At 58.2% G+C, this 22,850-nt stretch overlaps 4 protein-coding genes across 6 annotated transcripts; 3 read left to right on the forward strand and 1 right to left on the reverse strand.

Annotated features, from left to right (window-relative positions):
• LOC306804437 (tubulin alpha-4A chain-like) lies at positions 1-7,822 on the forward strand. Of its 2 annotated transcripts, none has more exons than XM_079311003.1 (4): positions 1-20; positions 6,066-6,288; positions 6,427-6,575; positions 6,759-7,822. In XM_079311003.1, exons 2-4 carry the CDS (start codon positions 6,108-6,110, stop codon positions 7,728-7,730), a joined length of 1,302 nt encoding a protein of 433 aa, XP_079167129.1. In that variant the 5' UTR covers positions 1-20; positions 6,066-6,107; the 3' UTR covers positions 7,731-7,822. The 2 variants fall into 2 exon arrangements, with proteins under 2 accessions (XP_079167129.1, XP_079167128.1); XM_079311002.1 differs by lacking the exon at positions 1-20 and adding an exon at positions 3,933-4,035.
• Positions 7,823-9,546: 1,724 nt separating this feature from the next.
• On the forward strand, positions 9,547-13,409 carry LOC306804358 (tubulin alpha-5 chain). Its single transcript, XM_079310794.1, has 4 exons — positions 9,547-9,655; positions 11,239-11,461; positions 12,010-12,158; positions 12,360-13,409. The coding sequence occupies exons 1-4, from the start codon at positions 9,653-9,655 to the stop codon at positions 13,329-13,331; spliced, it is 1,347 nt and encodes a 448-aa protein (XP_079166920.1). The 5' UTR covers positions 9,547-9,652; the 3' UTR covers positions 13,332-13,409.
• A 1,081-nt stretch (positions 13,410-14,490) lies between these two features.
• STK16 (serine/threonine kinase 16) lies at positions 14,491-16,963 on the reverse strand. Its single transcript, XM_079311691.1, has 7 exons — positions 16,810-16,963; positions 15,953-16,172; positions 15,747-15,880; positions 15,552-15,672; positions 15,382-15,477; positions 15,190-15,311; positions 14,491-15,101 (listed from the first exon to the last, which is right to left on the reverse strand). Exons 1-7 carry the CDS (start codon positions 16,893-16,895, stop codon positions 14,963-14,965), a joined length of 918 nt encoding a protein of 305 aa, XP_079167817.1. The 5' UTR covers positions 16,896-16,963; the 3' UTR covers positions 14,491-14,962.
• A 395-nt stretch (positions 16,964-17,358) lies between these two features.
• Positions 17,359-22,822, forward strand: GLB1L (galactosidase beta 1 like). Of its 2 annotated transcripts, XM_079311711.1 has the most exons (16): positions 17,405-17,573; positions 18,002-18,174; positions 18,489-18,639; positions 18,879-18,939; positions 19,193-19,287; positions 19,656-19,836; positions 19,911-19,969; positions 20,084-20,205; positions 20,382-20,422; positions 20,725-20,843; positions 20,954-21,028; positions 21,107-21,196; positions 21,329-21,442; positions 21,727-21,858; positions 22,178-22,393; positions 22,471-22,822. In XM_079311711.1, exons 1-16 carry the CDS (start codon positions 17,457-17,459, stop codon positions 22,687-22,689), a joined length of 1,965 nt encoding a protein of 654 aa, XP_079167837.1. In that variant the 5' UTR covers positions 17,405-17,456; the 3' UTR covers positions 22,690-22,822. The 2 variants fall into 2 exon arrangements, with proteins under 2 accessions (XP_079167836.1, XP_079167837.1); XM_079311710.1 differs by lacking the exon at positions 22,471-22,822 and having other exon boundaries at positions 17,359-17,573; positions 22,002-22,351.
• The last annotated feature ends 28 nt before the right edge of the window (positions 22,823-22,850 follow it).

Raw genomic sequence — 22,850 nt, forward strand, 5'->3', positions numbered from 1 at the left:
AAGTCACTGCAATTAGACAGGTGAGGTTTTATTTTGCTCCCGTGGGTGTGAAGCTGCCTTTCCCAGCACATGAAGAAAGGCAGGTGACATCGGCAGCCAGGGCAGCTGGCTCTGAGCCAGGAAGGCTGCTCACCCAGGGCCTGCCTGTCTGAGAAAGAGCTCGTTCCAACTTGTCCCACAGCCCCTTTTAGCCTCACAGGTTGGGGCTTGGCTTGTGGGGCTGCCTGTGTCCCGGGAAGTGCCTCCCCGCTCTTGCCACTGCCCTGTGATTCAGGGCTTAGGACTGTAGCGAGATCTGGAATTAGCTTTATTGTTTCTGTACCGAGGCACACGCTCTGGGCAATGCAGCAGGCGTTGCACAATTGACTTCATTATATCTGAACCAGCAATTATGCTGCTGTTGCTCAGCTGCAGCAGAGAAAACTTCTCTCAGATCACTATTGTGCCCTACATCCCAGCAGATCTCTAGGAGTAAATGCCACATGTGGGTTGCTGAAGATGTTCAATGAGGCCTTTATTGACTCTCTGCTTGGCCCTCTGATACTTCCCATTCTTTCCTTGCAGCCTGTGACATCTAATCTTCCAGTCACCCTTCTTTCTCATCTCTGGATCAGCTCTACCTATGCCAGATGAAGGATGAGGTACTCAGAGGGCCCTTTCTGACCTAGACAAGGCATGCATATTTTAAGGAATGGCAAAGGGAGCATTTTCTGCCCATCTCCATGCTGTGCATGAATTTTCCAACAGGGGGAAAAGTATGTCCCAAATGCTGCCATAGTAGAACCATAGCAGAACTCATACGATGCTGGGCCATCACCAGGAACCAGCTGTGCTTTAGGGACGCTGCACAACAGCTCAGTGGGATACTGCTGAAGCAGTCAGCATCACAGGGGCCTTGCTTGAACTCACATCTGCACATGCAGTCAAGCGCCATGCTTTCAACAGACTTATTAATTTCACCAGCCAACACTATCCAGCCTTCAGCTGGAGAGCAAACTGCACAGGGCACTGACGGGCTGGAGGTACATCCTGGCTTCTCCACCTCCCCACCTGACCATGCTGCTAAGAGGATTAAGGGCAGGGCAAGGACAGAGTGAGGGGTAAGCAGGACAAGCACAGATACAACCTCTTTGGGAAGCTCCTGGCTGGGGTTAGAGAGACAGACAGGAGCCTTGTTCCTGAAGCACCTCTCACCATCTGGTGCTTGCTTTTAAAGTGGAGGGCACAATGGGCTTCCTTGCCAAACCCACAGCACAGCTGTGTTCTCTTCTACCTTCCCAGGAAGGCCATGTCCCCAAACTGCCCTGTGACACTGTTTGCTCTGCCTGGAACAGCTGGGGTGGAACTGAGGTCTGAAAACTGGGAACAATAGTTTGGGCTTTCCTCAGCAAAGAGATCAGGGAACTGGGGTGTGGATGGGAGGTACCAAGCTGGGCTCTGAACTCATCTCCTCCCCAGTTTCAGCTCTAGGTGCTTTAGGTGTGGCAGTCTTTAACATACTTCTGCAAGACAGCTATATGAGAGGCTTTGTTTGGGTAACTGCAAGCTTTGCTCACAGGTGTTCCTGTACCAGCAGGTACCTGCCTAGAGCTGGCTGGGTTCCGACAGTGGCAAGTAGGGGCTTCCCCTGCAGTGGGCAGGGCTCTGTCCCTCAGGTACCTTCAATATTTTTCCCATCTTTCAATAAAGAGATGGTTGAATTCTGACTCTATAGCCTAGAATTTTCCTTGCTTGCTATTTGCATCTCTCTGGTTGCTGATGGAGGATCTGACTGTGTTCTGAACATCGATGAAAATGTTTCCTGAGAAATTCTTGTAGCCTTGTGATTTCTGATGTTGCCTGAAAACATTTGCAGGGTCTTCTTGGATGTGTGGGTAACATCTCTCTAAGAGAGGGGTTGCCTCAGGACAAATGCAGCCAGAGTGAGCTCAGCCTCCACTGTGTGCTTTCAGGCTGCTGCTACCAGCATCTGGCAGGCTGCTGAGCAGTTAGGCACTGAGAAGATGCAGCCGATTGGTGCTCCCTGGATTTAGCCAGATGTTCTTAAGCATTTTAAAAAAAGCTTAGACATCTGTTTGGGCATTTCAGATCAGAGGCACACGGGGATGCACAGCTCTGAATGACTCATGGCTCTCTTGTCAGTCTGATTATCCAACAAAAAAGCATCTGAGTGGGTATTTTCACTGTGAACACGCATTTGCAGCAACGACAAATCAGGGACACTTCTCTCTCAACTCTCCACCATCATGGTACATTAACTGATCCAGGAATTTCTTGAAGTATCACATGATTTTGCTCCCCTAGGTACCACCAGATTGCTATGGAAATCTTCAGAATTTGGGTGAACTGCACAGCCTGAAATGCTGCTTGCTGCCTAGCTCTGCTTCCAACCACACTGCAAGGCATTTGTGCTATAAATGCCCCGGAATTCATTGGCACTGTGGAATTAAGGAGGGTTCTAGGACACACCCAGTGAGAAGTGACTCCCTGGCATCCACTATTCATTACAGTGAACACCTTGGTTAAGATTTTCATGGGGAAGATGATACCATCACTCCTTTTCACTCTAATTAACTTCTGGGGCTCAAATTTTGATGCCTCAGTGCTACCAATTACTCTGTCACTCTCATGGACTGTCTGCATCAGCATGGTCTGTGTTATCTAGTGATCTCTGAGGTCACTCAAAGGACATTTATACCACAGGGAGGCATTTCCAGAGTTATCCAGTCACCAGAGAATCCTGTGCAGGTTCAGCAGCACTCACTACCTGGGGCATCTCTGTGGGAAAAAAACCCTCAATATTTTCCCATTAACTTGATTAAATCCACTCCAATCCTCTGGCTCAGCCATTTGTGCAGGTCTCAGAAGTGTGTTGCTTAGACACCAGCACAGGCTTTGCAGCAGTACTCTTCCTTTCAGTCACTTTACACATGCTCATCAGTGAAGGTGACACTTTCCAGGTGACTCAAGCAAAAAGAAAGGCCATTGTAGGTGGATAATTTAGGTCCAGCTTTCAACTTTCAGATCAAGCTGAGAGATGACAGCACTTTTCAGTGAAAACTCATTAAGTCAGAGCACTGAGGCAGATGCAGGACTGGTTCTGCACCACAGTAAATACTTTGAGTATTTTGGAAGGGTAGGACACATTATTCATTATAGTAAGGCCAGACATCAGTGAAGTCACTGTAGACTCCAATAAAAACCCTCCAAGGTGCTCCAAGCTCTCTCTACACCCTCACTATTCATTTCATGAAGCTTTGTGAAATCAGATCAAACCAGTGAAAGTAATGCAGAGACAGGATGGAGAAGCAGCCCTTTGGCAGGCAGGGCTTTCAGCACCGTGCTGGGGCACAGCTCTTGTTGAGGGGCTTGACACAAAGGACAGGACTGAGTTTTCCTGCTATTTTTTTTTTTTCCAGTGATCTCCAAAGAGGTTAGAAAACTTTCGGTTCGTCTCTGGAGGGTTTCTTGTACCAAGTTTCCTCCAGAAAATCTCCCAGGTGTTTTTCAAGAAGCCTTGGATGGCAGCCAGAGACCTGGCTCACTACCTGCTCGAGGATCACATCATCACATAAGCCCACCAGTAGGAAAGATCTGGGCCAAGTTCTTGGCTGTCTTTCCTTCTTCAACCCCCGAAGTCTCTCCTGGTTAGTGCCTGGATGGTGTCTTTCACCAGCAGGATGCCAAGCTGGAAGGTGCCATCTCTGTTCTTCAGCAGAACCCCTCTGCCAGGACTGGCAAGCATAGCAGGAACAACACTTATGCCCCTTTCCTGGAGGGGACCTTCGGCTCTCCCGCAGTCAGGGGACGCTGCTCCCCGAATGCCCCACCAGTGCACCCCGCCAGGACGCACAGCCCCATCTATGCAAATCTGTGCAAATCTGCGCAATGCACGCAAATCCGTGACAGCGCTTGGGGCAGTACCGGGCGGGGCGGTGCCGCCCCCGGTATAAGGCGGCGGCGGCGGGGCCGTCCCGGAGCGCGGAGCTGCGGCACCCGGGGACAGGCAGGTCGTGCGGCAGCGGCGGCATCATGGTGAGTGCCGGCTGCTCTCTCCCTCCGCTCCCGCGAGTGCTCCCCGCAGTGGGCTGGGGTCCCCTTGCCTTCCCGAGAAGCCCGCTGTGCTTGCCCTGCCTTTGGCTTCAGCCTGTTCCCGAGCCGCTCCCTCCCCGGCTCTCAGCAGCCTCCCGTCTTTGAGCATCCCCTCGTACCCGTGGCAAGGAGGCCGCCAGCGATCCTTGCGGACACCGGCGCTCGGGCGGACGCGTCGCCTCTCATCGCTCCCACTTTTAATAGTGTGATTCCTGCCCGGAACCTGCCCGGTTCCAGATACTCCATCCTCGGCTGCGGGGAGTTCGCCCCGTCTGCCAGCCCCACAGCTGAGCTCCGGCAGTAAGCTGCGGCTTCCTTCACCCACTGCCCTGCTCCAAGGGTGGGCATCACTGTGGGTGGGCTTCCAGGCGGCCCTGCCGCCGTGGTCCTGCGGCGATCTCTGGCTCAGGAGCTCTCCAGCTGCCCTGGAGAGCATCCCAGCCCTAAGGTTTCCTGGGCACCCTGCCTGCTGTCCCGCAGAGCCATGCTCCCAGCCCTTCCTGTGCCAGAGTTTGCCGTGAAGAAAGCAGAGTCTGCTGGCTGGTGTCCAGCATTGCTGCGTCCTGGTGCTTCTGGGCTCTGCCCAGCCTGTTGTCAGCGCTGGGTCTCATAGAGCCAGTCCTGGCTGCTTCTTGCTGTTGGGATGAAGTGCAGTCAGCAGCATAACCCTCTGCCACCCCCAAGCTGATTCACAAGGTCCTTTGCCAGGGAGGAGATCTCTCTCGTCTCCCCTTCCTTGAGGTGCTTGCATCTGTGCCAAGTGCTTTCTTGTGCCCTTCTGCAGAGGATCCTGGAAGACTTACCTCAGGTCTTAAGTCCTCGGTCTTACCCTTGTCTCCTTGTGTTACACAACGTTTATGGACCTGATGGGAGGGATAGGTGGGATATCACTTTGCTCTTCTTGCACCTCAGCTTTGGGAAAGGTGAGATGGGTTTCTGCCTCTCACCATGGGTGTCAAGGGCTTATCTTCTTGCCATCCCTCACTGACACTGCTGCCTCTGAAATGCAGCACTGAAAGCATTTTAGATGCAGAGAGCCAGGACATGCTGCATCCTGTGCAACTTCACAGGACAGCAGTCACTGCCCTGCTCCTGAGTGCAAAATGGCTGGTTCCACCGGCTTCCTGCCAGCTGACTCATAGTGGGGCGCCACAGCTCTGGAAATCCGGTTTGATTTGGATGCTCCTCTGCCTCAGTTGTGCCTGATGACACATCCAAGTCCTTGGCAACAACAGGTCTAAGGCACTGAATATTTTCATTCTTACCAAAAGAACTGGAGGCTCTGGGGTGCCTCATCTGAAGTGAGTGAGGTTGCAGAGCCCACCTTCACCTGGTTTCTCCTGAGGGACCTGAGACTAGCCTTGAAGCTGTGAGATAAGAGACCCTCCTACCTCAGCCTTTCCATTGACTTAAAAAGTGCAGCTACCGCTTCCTCCTCCTCCAGAGCTAATTTAGGGAAGCTGAGCCTCAGAGCATGGCAACCACTCATGTTTGTAAATCCCCCCCTATGGCTGGCCACCCATCCTCAGTGCCCTCAGCTCCCAGTGCCCTGGTGGTGCTCTGCCATCTCAGCCTTCAGCTCTGTTGTTGGAATTGCAAGAGGAGCTGTGACAGATGCTGCCTGGCCTCAGCCCTTAAGCCATACAGATGTTTGAGCAATGGAGAAGATGCTCACTGGATGCTGTCCATGGCTGTGGGTGGGGCCAGGCCAGGGGATGGGTGGTATGGTATTCTGGGCTCCTGCAGATGGGTCTTCATCTCCTCGGGCCACTGAGATGGTCAGTGCGGTGAGGAGAGGCAGAGCACTAGATTTGGGAGAAAGCAGCAGATTGGAATGGATGCAGGGCACCCAGAAGCAAGGGCAGTGTGGGTTCCCAAGCTGGCAGGGGCCAGCCCTTTGAGAGCTGTGCACACCCTGCAGTGATTGCATTTCTGATCTCTGCTGGCATCTGACCCTGCCTTCCCCTCCCCAGCGCGAGTGCATCTCCGTCCACGTCGGCCAGGCCGGCGTCCAGATGGGCAACACCTGCTGGGAGCTGTACTGCCTGGAGCACGGCATCCAGCCCGACGGGCAGATGCCCAGCGACAAAACCATTGGCGGCGGGGACGATTCCTTCACCACCTTCTTCTGTGAGACTGGGGCAGGGAAGCACGTCCCACGGGCCATCTTTGTGGACCTGGAGCCCACGGTGATTGGTGAGTGCACCCTAGCTGGGGATGATAGTGGTCATTATTTTTGGGAAACAGCCCATTGCAGGACGCTCCCAAGTGTGGCTCCTGCCACCTTAACCCCTATCCCATTAGCAAATCTATTATGGCCCTGTTCTCTCCTAGATGAGGTTCGGGGAGGTGTCTATCGCCAGCTCTTCCACCCTGAACAAATGATCACTGGCAAGGAGGATGCTGCTAATAACTACGCACGTGGGCACTACACCATTGGCAAAGAGATCATTGATCAAGTGCTGGACAGGATCCGTAAGCTGGTAAGTGACTGCAGAGCGGGTATGTGTCCCCCTGGACTGGGGTGAGCATCATTCAGGGGGTGGGAGCATGATGTGAACTCTGCTGCGCCTTGGGAGGAATCTGCCGCTACTCAAACAAAAGTCTGAAATTTCCCTCCAGCCAAGTCAGTGCTGGTGGTGAACCCTTCTTGCCTCTCTCCACAGGCTGACCAGTGCACAGGACTCCAGGGATTCCTGGTGTTCCGCAGTTTTGGAGGTGGCACTGGCTCTGGATTCACCTCCCTGTTGATGGAACGACTCTCTGTTGATTACGGCAAGAAGTCCAAGCTAGAATTCTCCATCTACCCTGCACCACAAGTCTCCACTGCTGTGGTAGAGCCCTACAACTCCATTCTCACCACCCACAGCACATTGGAGCACTCAGACTGTGCGTTCATGGTGGATAACGAGGCCATCTATGACATCTGTCGCCGGAACCTGGACATCGAGCGCCCAACCTACACCAACTTAAACAGACTCATCAGCCAGGTTGTCTCATCCATCACAGCATCACTGCGATTTGATGGAGCCCTGAATGTGGATCTTACTGAGTTCCAGACCAACCTGGTGCCCTACCCTCGCATTCACTTCCCCCTGGCCACTTATGCCCCTGTGGTTTCTGCTGAGAGAGCTTATCATGAGCAACTGTCAGTATCTGAAATCACCAACTCCTGCTTTGAGCCAGCTAATCAGATGGTGAAGTGTGACCCTCGCCATGGCAAGTACATGGCCTGCTGCCTGCTGTACCGTGGGGACGTGGTGCCCAAGGATGTCAACGCCGCCATCGCCACCATCAAGACCAAACGCAGCATCCAGTTTGTGGACTGGTGCCCCACGGGCTTCAAGGTGGGCATCAACTACCAGCCGCCCACGGTGGTGCCAGGGGGAGACCTGGCCAAGGTGCAGCGCGCCGTCTGCATGCTGAGCAACACCACGGCCATCGCCGAGGCCTGGGCTCGCCTGGACCACAAGTTTGACCTGATGTACGCCAAGCGCGCCTTCGTGCACTGGTACGTGGGCGAGGGCATGGAGGAAGGGGAGTTCTCCGAGGCACGGGAAGACATGGCTGCTCTGGAGAAGGATTACGAGGAAGTGGGCCTGGACTCCTATGAGGATGAAGATGAGGGTGAGGAGTAGAGAAGCCTCAGCCAAAAAAGGACCATGCTTCTTAACCATGTTACCTGCAGAAACCCTTTGCAATAAACCGTTTCAGAGCCTCCATGTCTCCCATTATCCCCCAGCTGTATCGGTTTCTTGCCAGGTCAGGTGTGTGGTGAGTGCTTCAGCCCTGCTACTGGTGCTGCTATGCTTCCTCCCAGTGCTTTGCTCCAACTCCAGTTCCCCACATAGATAAGAGCCCCATACCAGAGGGATATGTCCAGGACACATGGCAGGCTCTGAGAAGGTGCTGGAGCATGTCCACCAAACGGATCTGGACGAGTGCTGCTGATGGGAAGGAGAAGTACCAAGCTTAGGCATTGGGTCGTCTGTCTGGGAGTACCTCTGCCCTCAGCCTGCCCTGCTCTGCCAGTTCTCTGCCTTCCCTCTGGGGCATATGGCCCCACTCTACCTGGCCTAGATCATCTTCTGCATTGTCCCCATTCTGAGTCTTCCCACTGCCCTGCCTGGTGATAAATAGCCCCACCATCATCTCCTGGCTCCAGCTGCAAAGTGGAGATTTCTGTTACTCATCATCCAGTGTACTGGTTCCAGAGATTAATTTTCCCTGCTTACCACTAATGCTCCAGCTATATTGACCCACAGGGGCTGTCCTCCCCTGCCCTCCTCCCGGCATGCACCCGTGTCAGCTGGAGGGGAGAGTGGGCCAGCCCTGGGTGTTGGAGCGCAGCCAGGCACTCATCGCACTGCGCAGGGCTGCTGGCACCGCTCTGCTTGCCTTGACTGGAGTGCCAGGCTTAGACTGAGTGGTGCCTGCTGCTGCTATATGCCAGGGCAGGAGTCACTGCCCCTCACACCAGGTGCTGCTCTGATCCAATCCTTATGTCTTATCTGATTTTGGGGAAAGGAGGGAATCTGCTCCTTCAGGGTAATTCCATTGCTGACTTCTCCCTGTGTCTTCATAGACATGACTGCCACCAAAAGGATGTAGGAGTTGGAACTGTGTCCTATACCTTTTTCTAAAAGTCATCCTGCACCTCTGTCATGGGCAAGGGGCCCAGTAGTGTCTCCTGGCATGCTACTGAGCAGCAGAGGCCCATCCATCCCCATGGCCAAGGAAGAGTAGCTGTGTGACCCAAGGTCCTGGCAGCAAAGGCAGAGCCCGCTCCCTGCTCAGGCAACATTCGAGGCTGACGGTCCAGGCATCCTCTGTAGCAGGATCAGCCTGGCCTTGGCAGAGGTGGCTGTACTGGCCAGGGCTCAAACAGAGCTGCTGCTCTGAATGTAGTCACAAGTTATTAACAGCAAGCAGGCTGCAATGACCCTTTTTTGGCAGCCCAGATTTGTCATGCAGATCTGCAGCCTCACAGGGTTGTGCAGCACTGCCTGTCTGTCCCCACTGGGAGAGAAGGGCAAACCTTGACTGGAGCCTCCCAGAGCATCGATGGTGAAAGGAGGTTTAGGGGGCAAAACAGGCTCCTGAGTCTGGTTTGTGTCTCTGTTGTATTTCTCCTCCTTCTTCCTGTTCTAGAGACCCATGTGGACTCGGGGTCTCCCCACATCCCTGGGGGAGCTGGTAGCAGAGCAGGTTAGGGGCTGTTCGACTTGCTCTGCCCCCGGTGCTGGTGGCTCAGCACTGCCGGTCACCCCTGAGGGCTGGTCCCCAGATCCTCCCGTCCCTCCCGGCAGAGAAGGGGGAGCAGCTTCGTGTCCCTCATCTCGGGGTTCCTCCGCAGCCGGCAGGACCCCGCCGGGCTCCCGCGGCTCTCGAAGGGGGTACTCGCTCCCCGCATGCAAGTGTACCCAAATAAGGGGGCGTGGCGGCACCGAGCCCCTCCCACCTATAAGAGAGCGCTGCGGCGGGGATTGCCGCAGCCGCAGCTCCGCGCCGAGCCCCGCCGCACCGAGCCGCCGGGACAGCCCGCACCCCCCGCCGCAGCATGGTGAGTGCGGGCCGGGAGGCGGGCACGGCGGCGGGCACGGCGCCCGGCAGCGGCCCGCCAGTGCCCCCCGGCACCGTGCTCGGCGGAGCCGCCGCCACCCGCCCCCTCCCTCCCCGCCGTGACCTTGGGCAGCCCTCCCGGCCCCTGCCCGGGGGCAGCGCGCCCCCTTCGCCCTGTGCCCCCCACCCCGCCCGCCGCCACCGGCACCGCGGCGCTGCCCCCCCCGCCACCGCCGGCGCGGCGCGGCGCGGCACGGAGGGGCGCTGGGGACAGAGGGGGATGACCTCTCCGGTGGGGAGCGCTGGCCGCGGATGGACGGGGACAGCTGCCGAGGGTGGAGCGCCCGCCGGGCACCGGGGGCCGGAGCGGGGCGCTCGGCGGGGCTGCCCCTCGGCAGTGCGCGCCCCGTCGGGGCTGGCGGCGGGGAGCGGGTGTGGGGGTCCCGTCCCTCCAGGCTCGTCCCGCGGGCTGGGGACGCTCTCCGAAGCGGGCAGTCGCCGCTGCCCTCGCCCGGGGCCGGAGCTGTCTATATTTAGCGGCTCGGGAGAGGGCCGGGGCCGTGCCAGAAGGCGCTGCCGCAGCGCTGACCGGGCCCTGCCGGGGAACCTGCCCCAGCTGCCCTCCCTTCCTCTCTGCGGCTGGGGATGCTCTTGGCCCCCCCGCAGGAAGCAGAAGCCCTTGTCCTACCCGGTCGCTGGAGCGGGGCACGGAGCCCATCGCGGCTAAGGGCACTGTGCGATCGGGGAATGAAGGAGCAAATTGCTCCAGGACCTCGATGCTGAGTCGGGGCGTCCTGCTCGGGGAGGCAGGGATGCCGGGAGCAGTGATACAGGGATGCTAGGACTAGCAGAGGCAGGGTGCCAGGGACATCAGGGAAGGGATGCTGGAGTAGAGGAACAGGCCTGCACTTCCTGAATGGGAGTGCTTGAAGCACTACTTCAGCTCTCAGCCTGCTCCTTGGCACTTCTGCCAACACGGGTTTGCAGCACAGGATTAGGACTGTGTAGCCCAGGGAATCTATGTTCCTCAGAAACTGATGGTTTTCATTGCCAGCCCTTACCTGGCTGCCTCTCAGCCCCTGTGCATCCCCAGGCCCACTCTACCCACAACATTGCTTATCTGGTTCTGGAGCAGAGGGCAGAGGGGTTTCCCTATGGTGATTGCCCCTCAAGGATTAAATGTGTGCCTCTGACAGCTCAGCTCCTCACTGGATGGCTGTTGCATGGGGAAGAGGCTGAGGCTGCCAGGGACCTTGGCAGAATAGCTGGCACAGGCTCTGCTCCCTTTACTTCTGGAGGACAGGCCCAGCCAGAGTCCATTGTGGCGGTGGCCCCCAGTGAGGGCAGGGGCAAGAGGGATGCCAAAGCTGGCTCTTGATCCAGCATGGTGTCTGTGCTGAGGGCAGCTGGGGAGCCTCTCAGGGTGATACAGGAAGTCACCGAAAGGAAAATGTGCTCTCCGGGACCACTGACCAGAGCGGGTCCAATGTGGGTGACTGTGTGGCACGGGCAGCAGGTAGAGCCCTCACTGGAGTAGGCAAGGCAGAGCTGTGCCAGGATCTGACCCTGCCTCCCCCTCCCCAGCGCGAGTGCATCTCCGTCCACGTCGGCCAGGCCGGCGTCCAGATGGGCAACACCTGCTGGGAGCTGTACTGCCTGGAGCACGGCATCCAGCCCGACGGGCAGATGCCCAGCGACAAAACCATTGGCGGCGGGGACGATTCCTTCACCACCTTCTTCTGTGAGACTGGGGCAGGGAAGCACGTCCCACGGGCCATCTTTGTGGACCTGGAGCCCACGGTGATTGGTGAGTGCACCCTAGCTGGGGATTATAGTGGTCATTATTTTTGGGAAACAGCCCATTGCAGGATGCTCCCGGGAGCTCACACAGCCTGAGGTTCCCCCATGGGTGGGTAGCAGGCAGCTGGTGCTTATGCACTGGATTTAATATCCTGCACTGGATTCCACCCGAGGGCCCTTTTTTTTTTCACCAGGAGAAGCCATAAACATGAGCACCTGCTTTTGTTCTTGAAGTGTCCTAGAGTCAGCGGTGCTTGTACCACATGTGCACAGAGAGAAACCAGCCCAACCGGCACAGCAGTTCCTGCTGCGCTGTGGGCAGGCGCGGCTCCTGAAGGGTGGGAGAAGCTGAGCTGTGCAGGGAGGTGGCAGCCACCTCCTCATGCCAGAGAAACCTGATGCTGGTGATGGCTTTGCTGACGTGTGGGTCCCCGGCCATTGCACCGGCAGGCGGAGCCAGGGTGAGGGATGGCTGCTGGCACCCTCGTGTCTGCTTGGCGGACAGCTCAAACCAACAGTCTCCACTGGGGTCAACCTGCCCCTGTTCTCTCCTAGATGAGGTTCGGGGAGGTGTCTACCGCCAGCTCTTCCACCCTGAGCAGCTGATCACTGGCAAGGAGGATGCTGCTAATAACTACGCACGTGGGCACTACACCATTGGCAAAGAGATCATTGATCAAGTGCTGGACAGGATCCGTAAACTGGTAAGTGACTGCAGATGTGTCCCCCTGGACTGGGGTCGAGAATTCTGGTGGGCCACAGAACACCCTGCAAGGCCTGCTGAGCCCTGGGAGGGATATGCAGCTGAGCACATCGGGGATAGACCATGTCCTGAAAGGACTTATGGACAGCCAGTCCACAAAGAAATGTATCTCAGAGCAACCTCTCCCCATCTGTCCTCACAGGCTGACCAGTGCACAGGACTCCAGGGATTCCTGGTGTTTCACAGTTTTGGAGGTGGCACTGGCTCTGGATTCACGTCCCTGTTGATGGAACGACTCTCTGTTGATTACGGCAAGAAGTCCAAGCTAGAATTCTCCATCTACCCTGCACCACAAGTCTCCACTGCTGTGGTAGAGCCCTACAACTCCATTCTCACCACCCACACTACACTGGAGCACTCAGACTGTGCGTTCATGGTGGATAACGAGGCCATCTATGACATCTGTCGCCGGAACCTGGACATCGAGCGCCCAACCTACACCAACTTAAACAGACTCATCAGCCAGATTGTCTCATCCATCACAGCATCACTGCGATTTGATGGAGCCCTGAATGTGGATCTGACTGAGTTCCAGACCAACCTGGTGCCCTACCCTCGCATTCACTTCCCCCTGGCCACTTATGCCCCTGTCATCTCTGCAGAGAAGGCTTATCATGAGCAGCTGTCTGTGGCTGAAATCACCAACTCCTGCTTTGAGCCAGCTAACCAGATGGTGAAGTGTGACCCTCGCCATGGCAAGTATATGGCCTGCTGCCTGCTGTACCGTGGGGACGTGGTGCCCAAGGACGTCAACGCCGCCATCGCCACCATCAAGACCAAACGCAGCATCCAGTTTGTGGACTGGTGCCCCACGGGCTTCAAGGTGGGCATCAACTACCAGCCGCCCACGGTGGTGCCAGGGGGAGACCTGGCCAAGGTGCAGCGCGCCGTCTGCATGCTGAGCAACACCACGGCCATCGCCGAGGCCTGGGCTCGCCTGGACCACAAGTTTGACCTGATGTACGCCAAGCGCGCCTTCGTGCACTGGTACGTGGGCGAGGGCATGGAGGAAGGGGAGTTCTCCGAGGCACGGGAAGACATGGCTGCTCTGGAGAAGGATTACGAGGAAGTGGGCCTGGACTCCTATGAGGATGAAGAAGAGGGTGAGGAGTAGAGAAGCCTCAGCCAATAAAGGACCATGCTCCTTCCCTGTGTTACCTGCAATCCCTTTGCAATAAACCGTTTCAGAGCCTCCATGTCTCCCATTATCCCCCAGCTGTATCGGTTTCTTGCCAGGTCAGGTGTGTGGTGAGTGCTTCAGCCCTGCTACTGGTGCTGCTATGCTTTCTCCCAGTGCTCTGTTCCAGCTCCAGCTTGCTACCTGTGCAGGTAAGACCCCTGGGGTCTAGTCCCTGGTGCTGTGGCACACATCCCACCCCACTTGTTGCTCCAGCCAGGGATGGGTACCGCTTCCTTGTGTGATATGTGGCCCTGTGTTGTATCCTGGAGCTCAGGAGAGCAGATTTAGTCTGAGCAAGAAAAGAATGGCAGGTGTTGGGTCTTCTTCTCATGTGCAGCCCAAGGGTAGGTGGGCTTGCCTGGAAAGATAGTGGTTGAAGCAGTGGGAGCAATCTGGCACCCCTGCCCCTGTGGTCACCATACAGGGCGAGGGATATGCCCAGCTCTCTGGTGCAGTGGGTGCACTCGGCGATAGCACCCAGCATTGCACAAACCCCCACGGCTGCTGTACTGCTGTGTGCGGTGAGAGGATTAAAGGAGGGGAATGCTCCCCGTGAAACTGCTTGTCTGCATCTCTTTTTTTACCCCCTTTCATGGGTAACCCAGCTGCTGGAGCCCCAGTGAACCCCTCCAGCCAAGGCTGCCTGCTTGTATGGGGGTGTCCTCAGTGCTGGTGTGATTGTGCTGTCCCCATACCCCCACCGGAGCAGAGCTGGTGCTCCTTTCTCCCAGGGTCTGGCAGCTTCCCAGTCTGGGCATCCACCTCCCTCTTCATGGGCAGCATAAAAGTTCTGCCTGTAGCCCTGTCCCTGCCTGCCTGCCTGTGCTGATCCCTGCCTTGCAGTGCCCAGCTCCGGACGCTCTGAGCAGCAGTGTCTGGTTCCAGCTGCAGAGTTGTTAGCTCCCAATAACAGCATTCTGGGGCCAGGGATTAACTTTCCCTGCTTACTGCTAATGCTCTGGCTGTGCCGCCCCGGCTGGCCTCCACTGCCCTTCCCCTCCAGCAACGCTTGGCTGCTTAACCCTGACAGTGTGCCCTGCTCTCCCCATGTCCCAGCAGGACCCCTCCCTGCAGACAGGGACACAGCCACACCTCCGCAAGAACATACTTTACTTCAAACACAAGGCAGCATCGGTGCCAAGAGCGGTGGCAGAGTGGGCACTCCCTCTGCCTCCCTCCAGCACAGCACCGGGATCCGGCCCGCAGCTCTGCCCCGGGCAGGAACAACCTTCCTGGGACACATAGCCGCAGGACAGAAGCTCCCATCCCCAGGAGGGGTCCCACAACATCCTCTTCTGCCACCCCCAGGGAAGGTAGCAGCTGGCAAGGGACCCATGTTTAGCAGCAGATCACATATCCACAGCTCAGGGGCACAGACCAAGGCCCAGGCAGCAGCATCCAGGGCACAGAACACTCCAAACCCAACACACCTCTGGCACAGAGCAGCAGCTCTCCCCCAGGGCATCAATCCCCTCTGCAACAGGTCTGCAGTGCAGCAGGGATTAGAGCAGCTGCTTTTCCCCTGGCTCAGCCTCAGGACATGTCACCACTGGAAGGGGATGGGCTCAGATCTGCGTGGTGTCCTGTCCCACCGGTGCTGGCTGAAGCCCCTCCAGTTGGTGGAGGATTTCATTTATGCTGGGTCTCTCCTGGGGGTTCACTGTCATCATGGAGAAGAGCAGACGCTGCAAGGCAGCCGAGTACCTGGAAAAAAGATGGCAAGGGGAGGATCTGTGTGGTGCACAGGACAGGGGGCCACCCAGGAACGGGATCACCATCCCCAGCCCCTCACCTGGTTGTGGAGGGCAGTGTGAGGGGGTTCTGAACTGCCAGGGCCACACTGTCACCCTTCTGGAAGATGGCATCATAGGGGCCCTCTCCAAACATCATGCAGTACAGCACACAGCCTAAGGACTGGAGTGTGGGGGGGTCAGTGCAGCCCTGCAGCAGTGGGATGGGGGAGGCCAGAGGGCTGGATCCTTACCCAGATATCCGTACGCTCATCTATAACGCACTGGCTCGGCACTGTGAAGAGCTCGGGGGCACGGTAGGAGATGGTGCAGCGCTGGGCAGCCCAGTCCTGCAGAGAGGAGGATAGGAATGAAGCGACTGGAGCAGGGACAGGACCGTGGGGTGACGTCCCAGGCCACCCACCTGCACAGCCATGGCCTCCCGAGAGTTGCTGACTTCAATGTGAGCTTGGTTCATGGAGCCCAGGTCCATCAGGACAGGCTGGTCATCCTCATCCAGCAGCACATTGGTGGGCTTGAGGTCCCTGTGGGGATGGACATCACTGAATGCCCACTGGGGTCCCTGCCAATGCCCCCAGCCGGTGCTGCCGCTCCTCACCTGTGTGCATAGCCCTTGCTGTGGATGGCTTGCAGCCCACGGCAGATCCCATGGAGGATGAGGAGGATCCGCTGCTCTGGCATGAAGGTGCCTTTCTCTCGCAGTGCTTCCACCTCTCTCCAGAGGGTTCCCCCCTGGCAAACACAAGCAGCTGGTCACCACTGCTGCTCCTGGGGTGGTGGGGCAGCCAGGAAAGCCCCCCTCACCTTCACATAGGGCAGGAGAAGCCAGGCTTCGTGCTTGGCGCCCTTCTCCACCATGCAGTGGGCCACCAGGCGCAGGATGTTGGGGTGGTCGAAGAGGCCGTGCATCTCCACCTCGTGCAGGGCGGCCTGCCGGTCCTCCTTGTCGTGGCACAGGATGCGCTTCAGGGCGTAGAAACGCCCATCCCGCAGCCCCTCCACCAGGTCCACATAGCTGAAACCCCTGCAAGGAATCAAGAATAGCATAGGCTGGGGGCTGTGACATCCATGTTGGGGCGTTGTGCCCATGAGCAGCCAAAGGGAACAGAGGGTAGTATGAATCCCCCAGGTATGCACATTCCCCCAACTTGCAGGCACCTGCCGAGAGCCCAAAAACCCCACTGGCCCAGTCATCTCCACTCCCATGGTTCCAAGCACTCACTTCTGGGAATGACCAACCCCTCCCTGTCACCCAACATAAGAATCACCTGTCATTCACAAGTACCCCCAATGCTTAAGTATCATCTCTCACCAAGCCCAAGTACTTCTCCAAACCCCAAAGTGACCTGAGCTCAAGCACCTCCCCATCCTGCCCGACCATCCATGCCTGAGTGTGACCCCCATGCCAAATCATCTCTCATGCACAAGCACCCCGACGCCCAAGCATGTCCCCCACACCCAACCATTGCTCCTGTACAACACCCCCAAGCCCGCGCATCTCTCATGCCCGAGCATTCCCCAAACACAAGCTCGTCCATGCCCAAGCATCCCTCCCCATGCCCGAGCACGCCCTGGGCCCGAGGACCCCCCTAGCCCGAGCATCCCTCCCGGAGCACGGGGACCCCCCGCCCGAGCTCCCCGCGCCCCGGCCGGCCGCGCACCCCTCTGCCAGGCGGTGGAGCAGGAGGTACCGCGCTCCCCCCAGGCTGACGGTGCCCCGGGAGCAGACGCACAGCGTCTGCCCCATCGCCCGCCCGCGTCATCGCCCGCCGCCGCGCGTCACCGCCGCGTCACCGCCGGGCGGGGCGGCACCGCCTCCCGCAGCCCGTGCGCCGCGATCCCTCCCCTTGCTGCGGGCTCGTCCTGTCCTGCAGCAACTCCCGACACCCCTGTCACCAGCTCTGCCACCAGCTCTAGCTATAGGGGACGTTCTCCTTTCCCTCATCCAGCAGCAGCACTCCTCCAATCAGAGCTAGAGCCGAGCTTTCCATCGCCTCCTCTCTGATGGAACAAGCGGGCTGAGCTCAATGAAAGGGTTCTACCTGGTGGTGACACTTTTATGAGGCTCCTCGTCCCCTCACTTTGATTGTCACTCACCACCCCAGTGCGCACCGGGGTGTGCTCTGTGCGTGCTGTGCCGCATCCCTGCTGGGGTGGGCTCTGCGGGAGCTGCTGCGCGCTGGCCGGACCTGGAGGGTCGGAGCCTCCCACCCCTTTCCCATGGTCCCGCCCCAGCTGTTCCAGCTGCCTGCACCTCGGACCGGGAGAAGGAAGCGCTCGGCGCTGGCCAAGATCCTTCTCGGATCACATGATGGTGGTGGCCGCGTCCAGCTTCGTCCCCTGTCCTGGGCCTGCCGAGCACCTGGCGACGATGGGGCTGCCGGCCCTCGCCCTGCTACTGGCAGCGGGGCTTCTGCACACGCAGGTTAGCAAATAAGGGTGCAATGTCTGGGAGAAGCGCGTATGGCTGAGCTGTGAAGAAGCCGGTGGGACGCCTCCGGAATCTGCCTTACTTCCCGATCCATCTTCCCCTGCTCGTCATGCTATAGCTCCCTCCCAGCAGCCCATGTTCCTCCCCAATGTCCCAGCTTGCACCCCCAGCTCCTTCCCTGCCCTCGCAGCACCCACCCCAGCAGCACCCATCCCCGCAAACGCCACCAGCGCAGCCGGCAGGTGTTTGATTAGCGGGAGGCTCAGCTCATCCCTCCTGCTCTCACGGAAGGACAGTTTGGTACCCACTCCGGGGGAAGGCTCCTCCAAGAGCCAGCCCCAGCAGTGCCTGTCCCAGGAAGCATGGAAGAGGTGGCTGGGCTCGGAGAGGCTCTGCAGCGCTCCAACCCTGCCCCTTTGCAGGCCTCCCCTTCGGCACGCTCCTTCCAGCTGGATTACGAACACAATTGCTTCCGCAAGGACGGTGTCCCTTTCCGCTACATCTCGGGCAGCATCCACTACGCCCGCGTCCCGCGCCCTGCCTGGAGGGACCGGCTGCTCAAGATGTACATGAGCGGGCTCAGCACTGTGCAGGTGTAAGCCACGGCGACAGCCCTGATGGGCACACCCACACCCACCACCGGGCTTCTGGGATCAGCAGCAACAGAGACAAGGGTGTTGTCTGACCACAGGGAGCAAGGCCCAGCACTTGCACCTGGCCATGACCCCCCGGGTCATCCTTGCCAGGCACAAGCATGAGTGTGGGCTAGTTCCAGTCCAGCCCAAGCTGCTGTACTCAGCTCAGGCTGCTGGCCAACTCCCAGAAGCAGTGGGACCAGCTGGTGGGAAGGCTCCCTGTCATGCTGGGGTGTCCTTAGCCCCTGCATGCTGATCTCCTCTCTCACCCCAGCTATGTCCCCTGGAACTACCATGAGACACAGCCAGGAGTTTATGACTTCACTGGGAACCGGGATGTGGAAGCCTTCCTGGACCTGACAGCTGAGCTGGGACTGCTGGTGATCCTGCGGCCAGGGCCCTACATCTGTGCAGAGTGGGAGATGGTGAGCCCCAGCCCCCAGCCTGGCACAGAGGGGCGACTGCTGGTGTGGGAAGGGCACAGCAGGGTTGGCCCCTCTGGCTGTTGCACTGACTCTGGTGCTGTGCCCACTGTGCCCAGGCTGCTGCCCTACATGCCATGCTGGTGCCAAGTACTAGCATTGCACTGGCCAGTTCCAGCTCTGTGCAGGTCCAGGCTCCTGAGCAGTTTCTCTGCCTCTCTCTCTGCTATGTGTTTCTCCAGGGTGGCTTGCCTGCCTGGCTGCTGTGGAAACCAGACATCATCCTGCGCACTTCCAACCCTGGTGAGGCTTAGCACAGGGCTCTGGCCACCGTGTCCTTACAGCCTGGTGCTAGTCCCAGCATCATCTCCACATACACAGACAGTTTTGCCTGTGTGGCCTTTCCTGTCATCTTCTCCATCCTTTGTACTCCATGTCCACTTCCCCATATTGCTTCACCTTGCCCCATCTGCTCTGTCTTCCTCCTGGCAGGCTGGCTGCTGGTGGGTTGGGGTGGGTGCTACAGCCAGCCCCTGCCCTGCCTCTGTCCCTCTAGCCTTCCTGGCAGCTGTAGACTCCTGGCTCCATATCCTGCTGCCCAAGATCAAGCCACGCCTGTACCAGCAGGGAGGGAACATCATCAGTGTACAGGTAAGGTGCTGTGAGGCCCAGCCCCATGCCCTGCGTGATTTCTGGATATGCCCCAAAAAGCCACCAGTATCCCTACACAATGACCTTACCCAGCAGAGCTCAGAGAAATCCCTCCCAACTTCTAGACGTGGGCACTGAGGTACCTGAGGTACTTGCCATCAACGCAGCTGTGGTTTGAGGGACACTGACAGAGCTGGAGCTCGTGGTGGGACGGAAAGGTTATGCTCAGGACCCACCTGGGGTTTGTCAGGACATCTGATGATGTCCAGAGGAAAGGGGGGAGGGTGATGCTCATCCCAGTGGGCAGTGGGAGCTGTGTGCAGCCCTGCCATGTGCATACAAGGTACCAGTGCCTGTCCTACTTACAGGTGGAGAATGAATATGGGAGCTACTATGCCTGTGACTATGGATACCTACGGCATCTGCTGGGCTCCTTTCGGGCACTTCTGGGGAGTGAGGTGCTGCTCTTCACCACTGACAGCACAGGAGCAGAGGAGCTGCGCTGTGGCACGCTGCAGGGGCTCTACGCCACCGTGGACTTTGGGCCAGGTACCCCTATGGGGGAGGAGGAGGGGAGGTCCCTTCTCTGTCCTGCTCAAACCTCCCTCTCTCCACCTCCACAGGATCCAATGTGACAGAGGCATTTGGTGCCCAGCGCCGCGTGGAACCGAAGGGGCCCCTGGTGAGCTTGGCATGGGTGCTCTGTGGGGAATGACCCGTGATGGCTGTGGGGAGGCAGTGAGGCAAAGAGGGGTGCTGGGCCCAGGCTGCAGGTGACAGTCCCTTTCTCCTCCAGGTAAACTCTGAGTACTATACAGGTTGGCTGGACTACTGGGGTGAGGCACATGCCAGCACCAGTGCAGCGTGGGTGGCCCGGGGGCTGGAGGACATGCTGCAGCTGGGAGCCAGCATCAACATGCAAGTAGTCAGCTGGCAGAGGGCACTGCCACCAGGGGAGTGGCATCACCTTGTGCCTTCCTCCCACAGGGATCCGGCCAGCAGGGACTGTGGGTGCTGGACGGAAGGGTCTGTGCCTGGTGAGCTCCTGCTGGGTCTGTGAGGTTGCTCATCAGGCTCTCTGGTGTGTTTAATAGGTACATGTTCCATGGAGGGACGAATTTTGCCTACTGGAGTGGTGAGTAGAGCCTTGCCCTAAGGAGGGAGGGGCACACTGCAGGGCTGGGGAGTTTCCCTTGGCCATCCCTGAAAAACCTGCTTCAGGCTCTTGTTCTGTCCCATGGTGCAGGTTGACACATAGCCAAGGGCCCTTGAACCCAAGCTTGTCTTCTCCTGGGGACTCCTTTCATGCCTATGTGGGGGCTCAAAGTTTTGGGTCATGCCCCCCCATATTGCACTGCAGCCAGCCTGGGGCTGGGTTCCATGCCCTGGGCTTGTGCCAGAGCCCCTTCCTCCAGCTCACATCACCTCCTTGCCCAGGTGCCGACTACAAGGACCAGTACAAACCAGTGACCACCAGCTATGACTATGATGCCCCCCTCTCGGAGGCAGGAGACCCCACGGAGAAGCTGTTTGCCATTCGCACGGTCATCGGCAAGGTAACGAACCTGCAAAAAGGGGACAGTACTGGGGACTGCTGCTTGTGTACCAGCAGGGCATGTGACATCTCCTTGCTTGCCATGGAGGCAGCTGACAGTCTGCTGTTCAGTTCCAGCCCCTGCCAGTTGGTCCAATGCCACCTGCCACCCCCAAATATGCCTATGGCCGGGTGGCCCTGCGGAAGGTGAGTGCCTATCCCAAAGGCTGTACTGCCCCAGCATGGCACTACTCAACTGGCCAGCACTCATCCCTCTCTTTGCAGTATGCCGACCTCCTGGATGTCTTGGATGTGCTGTGCCCCTCCGGACCCATCCAGAGCCAGTTCCCTCTCACCTTTGAGGCCCTAAAGCAGGTGAGAGGCTGGGTGTAGTGGTGGACACTTGAGGAGACACCCCTGTCTGCCTGGCCCTGCCTCTGTGGGAGAGGAGAAGAGCTCACTTCCAGCTCCATTTCCCTTCCTATGCCACTGCACTGTGTCCTGCAGGCCTATGGCTTCATGGTGTACCACACACAGCTGCCCTGGGATGTCCCAGACCCAGCCACGCTGGGTGCTCCTCCCCACAGCATCTGTGACCGTGGCTACGTGATGCTGCAGAAGGTGAGGCTGTGGGAGCACACCAGCCCCTGGGACAGTGCTCCAGAGGGCTGTGGAACCTGCTGGCAGTGAGGCTGTGCCATGCCAGGGCCTTGGGGACAGCCAGGGTACCAAAAGCCATACTGAGCCTTTGCAGGGTGGCTCTTGGGCCCAAATTTGCCCCCTTTGGGGATAGAGAGCTGCCCTGGCTCTGGTGGGGCTGGCAGCAGGATGCTATGTGCCTGCTGGCAGTGTTGGGAGTGGTGGGATCTGAGCATGGGCCAGCAGCCCTGACCTTGTGGCTTCAGGAGTACCAGGGAACACTGGAGCGGGACGGGCAGACAACACTGCAGGTAACGGGCAGGGCAGGGGAGACTCTGGACATACTCCTGGAGAACATGGGCAGGATCAGCTTTGGAGCCAACACCAGTGACTTCAAGGTAAGGGGAGAGGGCCCTGAGGCTCCAGAAGGGATGGCCTGGCAACCCATGTGACCAAACACCTCCTCTACTCCTACCTGAGACAGAGCCCAGCCTTGGTGGGGCCAATCCCAGTCCTGCTTCCTTCATCTCAAACCTGCCAGGATAGGGCTCAGAGACTGGCACCCCTCTCAAGCTGCCACAGCAGCCAGGGCCCTTCACACCTTACAGGGGATCCCATCCCACCTTCACTGCTGCAAGGGGGACATGCCCTGGGGTTGCCAAGTGTCCTGACTCTGACAGATACTGCTGCTTCATTTCCCTTCCTGTTCCATCTCAGGGCTTGCTGGGAAACCTCTCACTGAACTCCAGGCCTCTCAGCAACTGGCTGATGTATCCCCTGGCCATAGACACTGCAGTCCAACAGGGCTGGCCCCAGGCTGCGCTGCCAAAATCAAGCAGTGGGGGCAGAGTGGGGCCAGCCTTCTACACTGGGATCTTTGAGACACCTGGCATTGCCTGGGACACCTTCGTCAAGTTCCCAGGCTGGAGCAAGGTAAGGCAGTGCCTAACTGGGAAAGGGGATAAGAGTGCACCAGGACACAGCTCAGTCCCACCTCCATCATCTTCCAGGGACTGCTGTGGATAAATGGCTTCAACTTGGGCCGGTACTGGACGCGTCGTGGGCCCCAGCAGACCCTCTTTGTGCCTGGCTCAGTCCTGCACGTTGGCCACCCCAACAGCATTACAGTCCTGGAGCTAGAAGAGGCACCTCCCACTCCTCTCTTGCTCTTCCTTGACCAACCCCTTTACAACAGGACACTTGGCTGCAGCACCATGGCCACAGAGTAAACACTGCTGGGCACTGGCCTTGCCTCTCACTGGGGCTGGGGAGATGGCAGGGGGCTGATGAAGCACTGGGGCTAAGGAAAGTGGCACAGGTCCTGGCACAGACCTCTGGGGACAGGCAGGGCATGTGCTAATAAGTAAGGGGACCTGGGATTGCTCTTGAT

Source organism: Erithacus rubecula (assembly GCF_903797595.1).
Source record: "Erithacus rubecula genome assembly, chromosome: 8".
Taxonomy (NCBI): domain Eukaryota; kingdom Metazoa; phylum Chordata; class Aves; order Passeriformes; family Muscicapidae; genus Erithacus; species Erithacus rubecula.

Coding starts and splice junctions, on each gene's coding strand:
- STK16 (XM_079311691.1), bottom strand. CDS start 16,895: ATGGGGCAGACGCTGTGCGTCTGCTCCCGGGGCACCGTCAGCCTGGGG. Junction 16,173..16,809: donor CTCCACCGCCTGGCAGAGGG/GTGCGCGGCCGG, acceptor GATTCCTTGCAG/GGGTTTCAGCTATGTGGACC. Junction 15,102..15,189: donor ACACTGCCCTCCACAACCAG/GTGAGGGGCTGG, acceptor TCTTTTTTCCAG/GTACTCGGCTGCCTTGCAGC.
- LOC306804437 (XM_079311002.1), top strand. Junction 6,289..6,426: donor CCTGGAGCCCACGGTGATTG/GTGAGTGCACCC, acceptor GTTCTCTCCTAG/ATGAGGTTCGGGGAGGTGTC. Junction 6,576..6,758: donor TGGACAGGATCCGTAAGCTG/GTAAGTGACTGC, acceptor CTCTCTCCACAG/GCTGACCAGTGCACAGGACT.
- GLB1L (XM_079311711.1), top strand. CDS start 17,457: ATGATGGTGGTGGCCGCGTCCAGCTTCGTCCCCTGTCCTGGGCCTGCC. Junction 20,844..20,953: donor TTCGCACGGTCATCGGCAAG/GTAACGAACCTG, acceptor TCTGCTGTTCAG/TTCCAGCCCCTGCCAGTTGG. Junction 21,443..21,726: donor GCTACGTGATGCTGCAGAAG/GTGAGGCTGTGG, acceptor TTGTGGCTTCAG/GAGTACCAGGGAACACTGGA.
- LOC306804358 (XM_079310794.1), top strand. Junction 11,462..12,009: donor CCTGGAGCCCACGGTGATTG/GTGAGTGCACCC, acceptor GTTCTCTCCTAG/ATGAGGTTCGGGGAGGTGTC. Junction 12,159..12,359: donor TGGACAGGATCCGTAAACTG/GTAAGTGACTGC, acceptor CTGTCCTCACAG/GCTGACCAGTGCACAGGACT.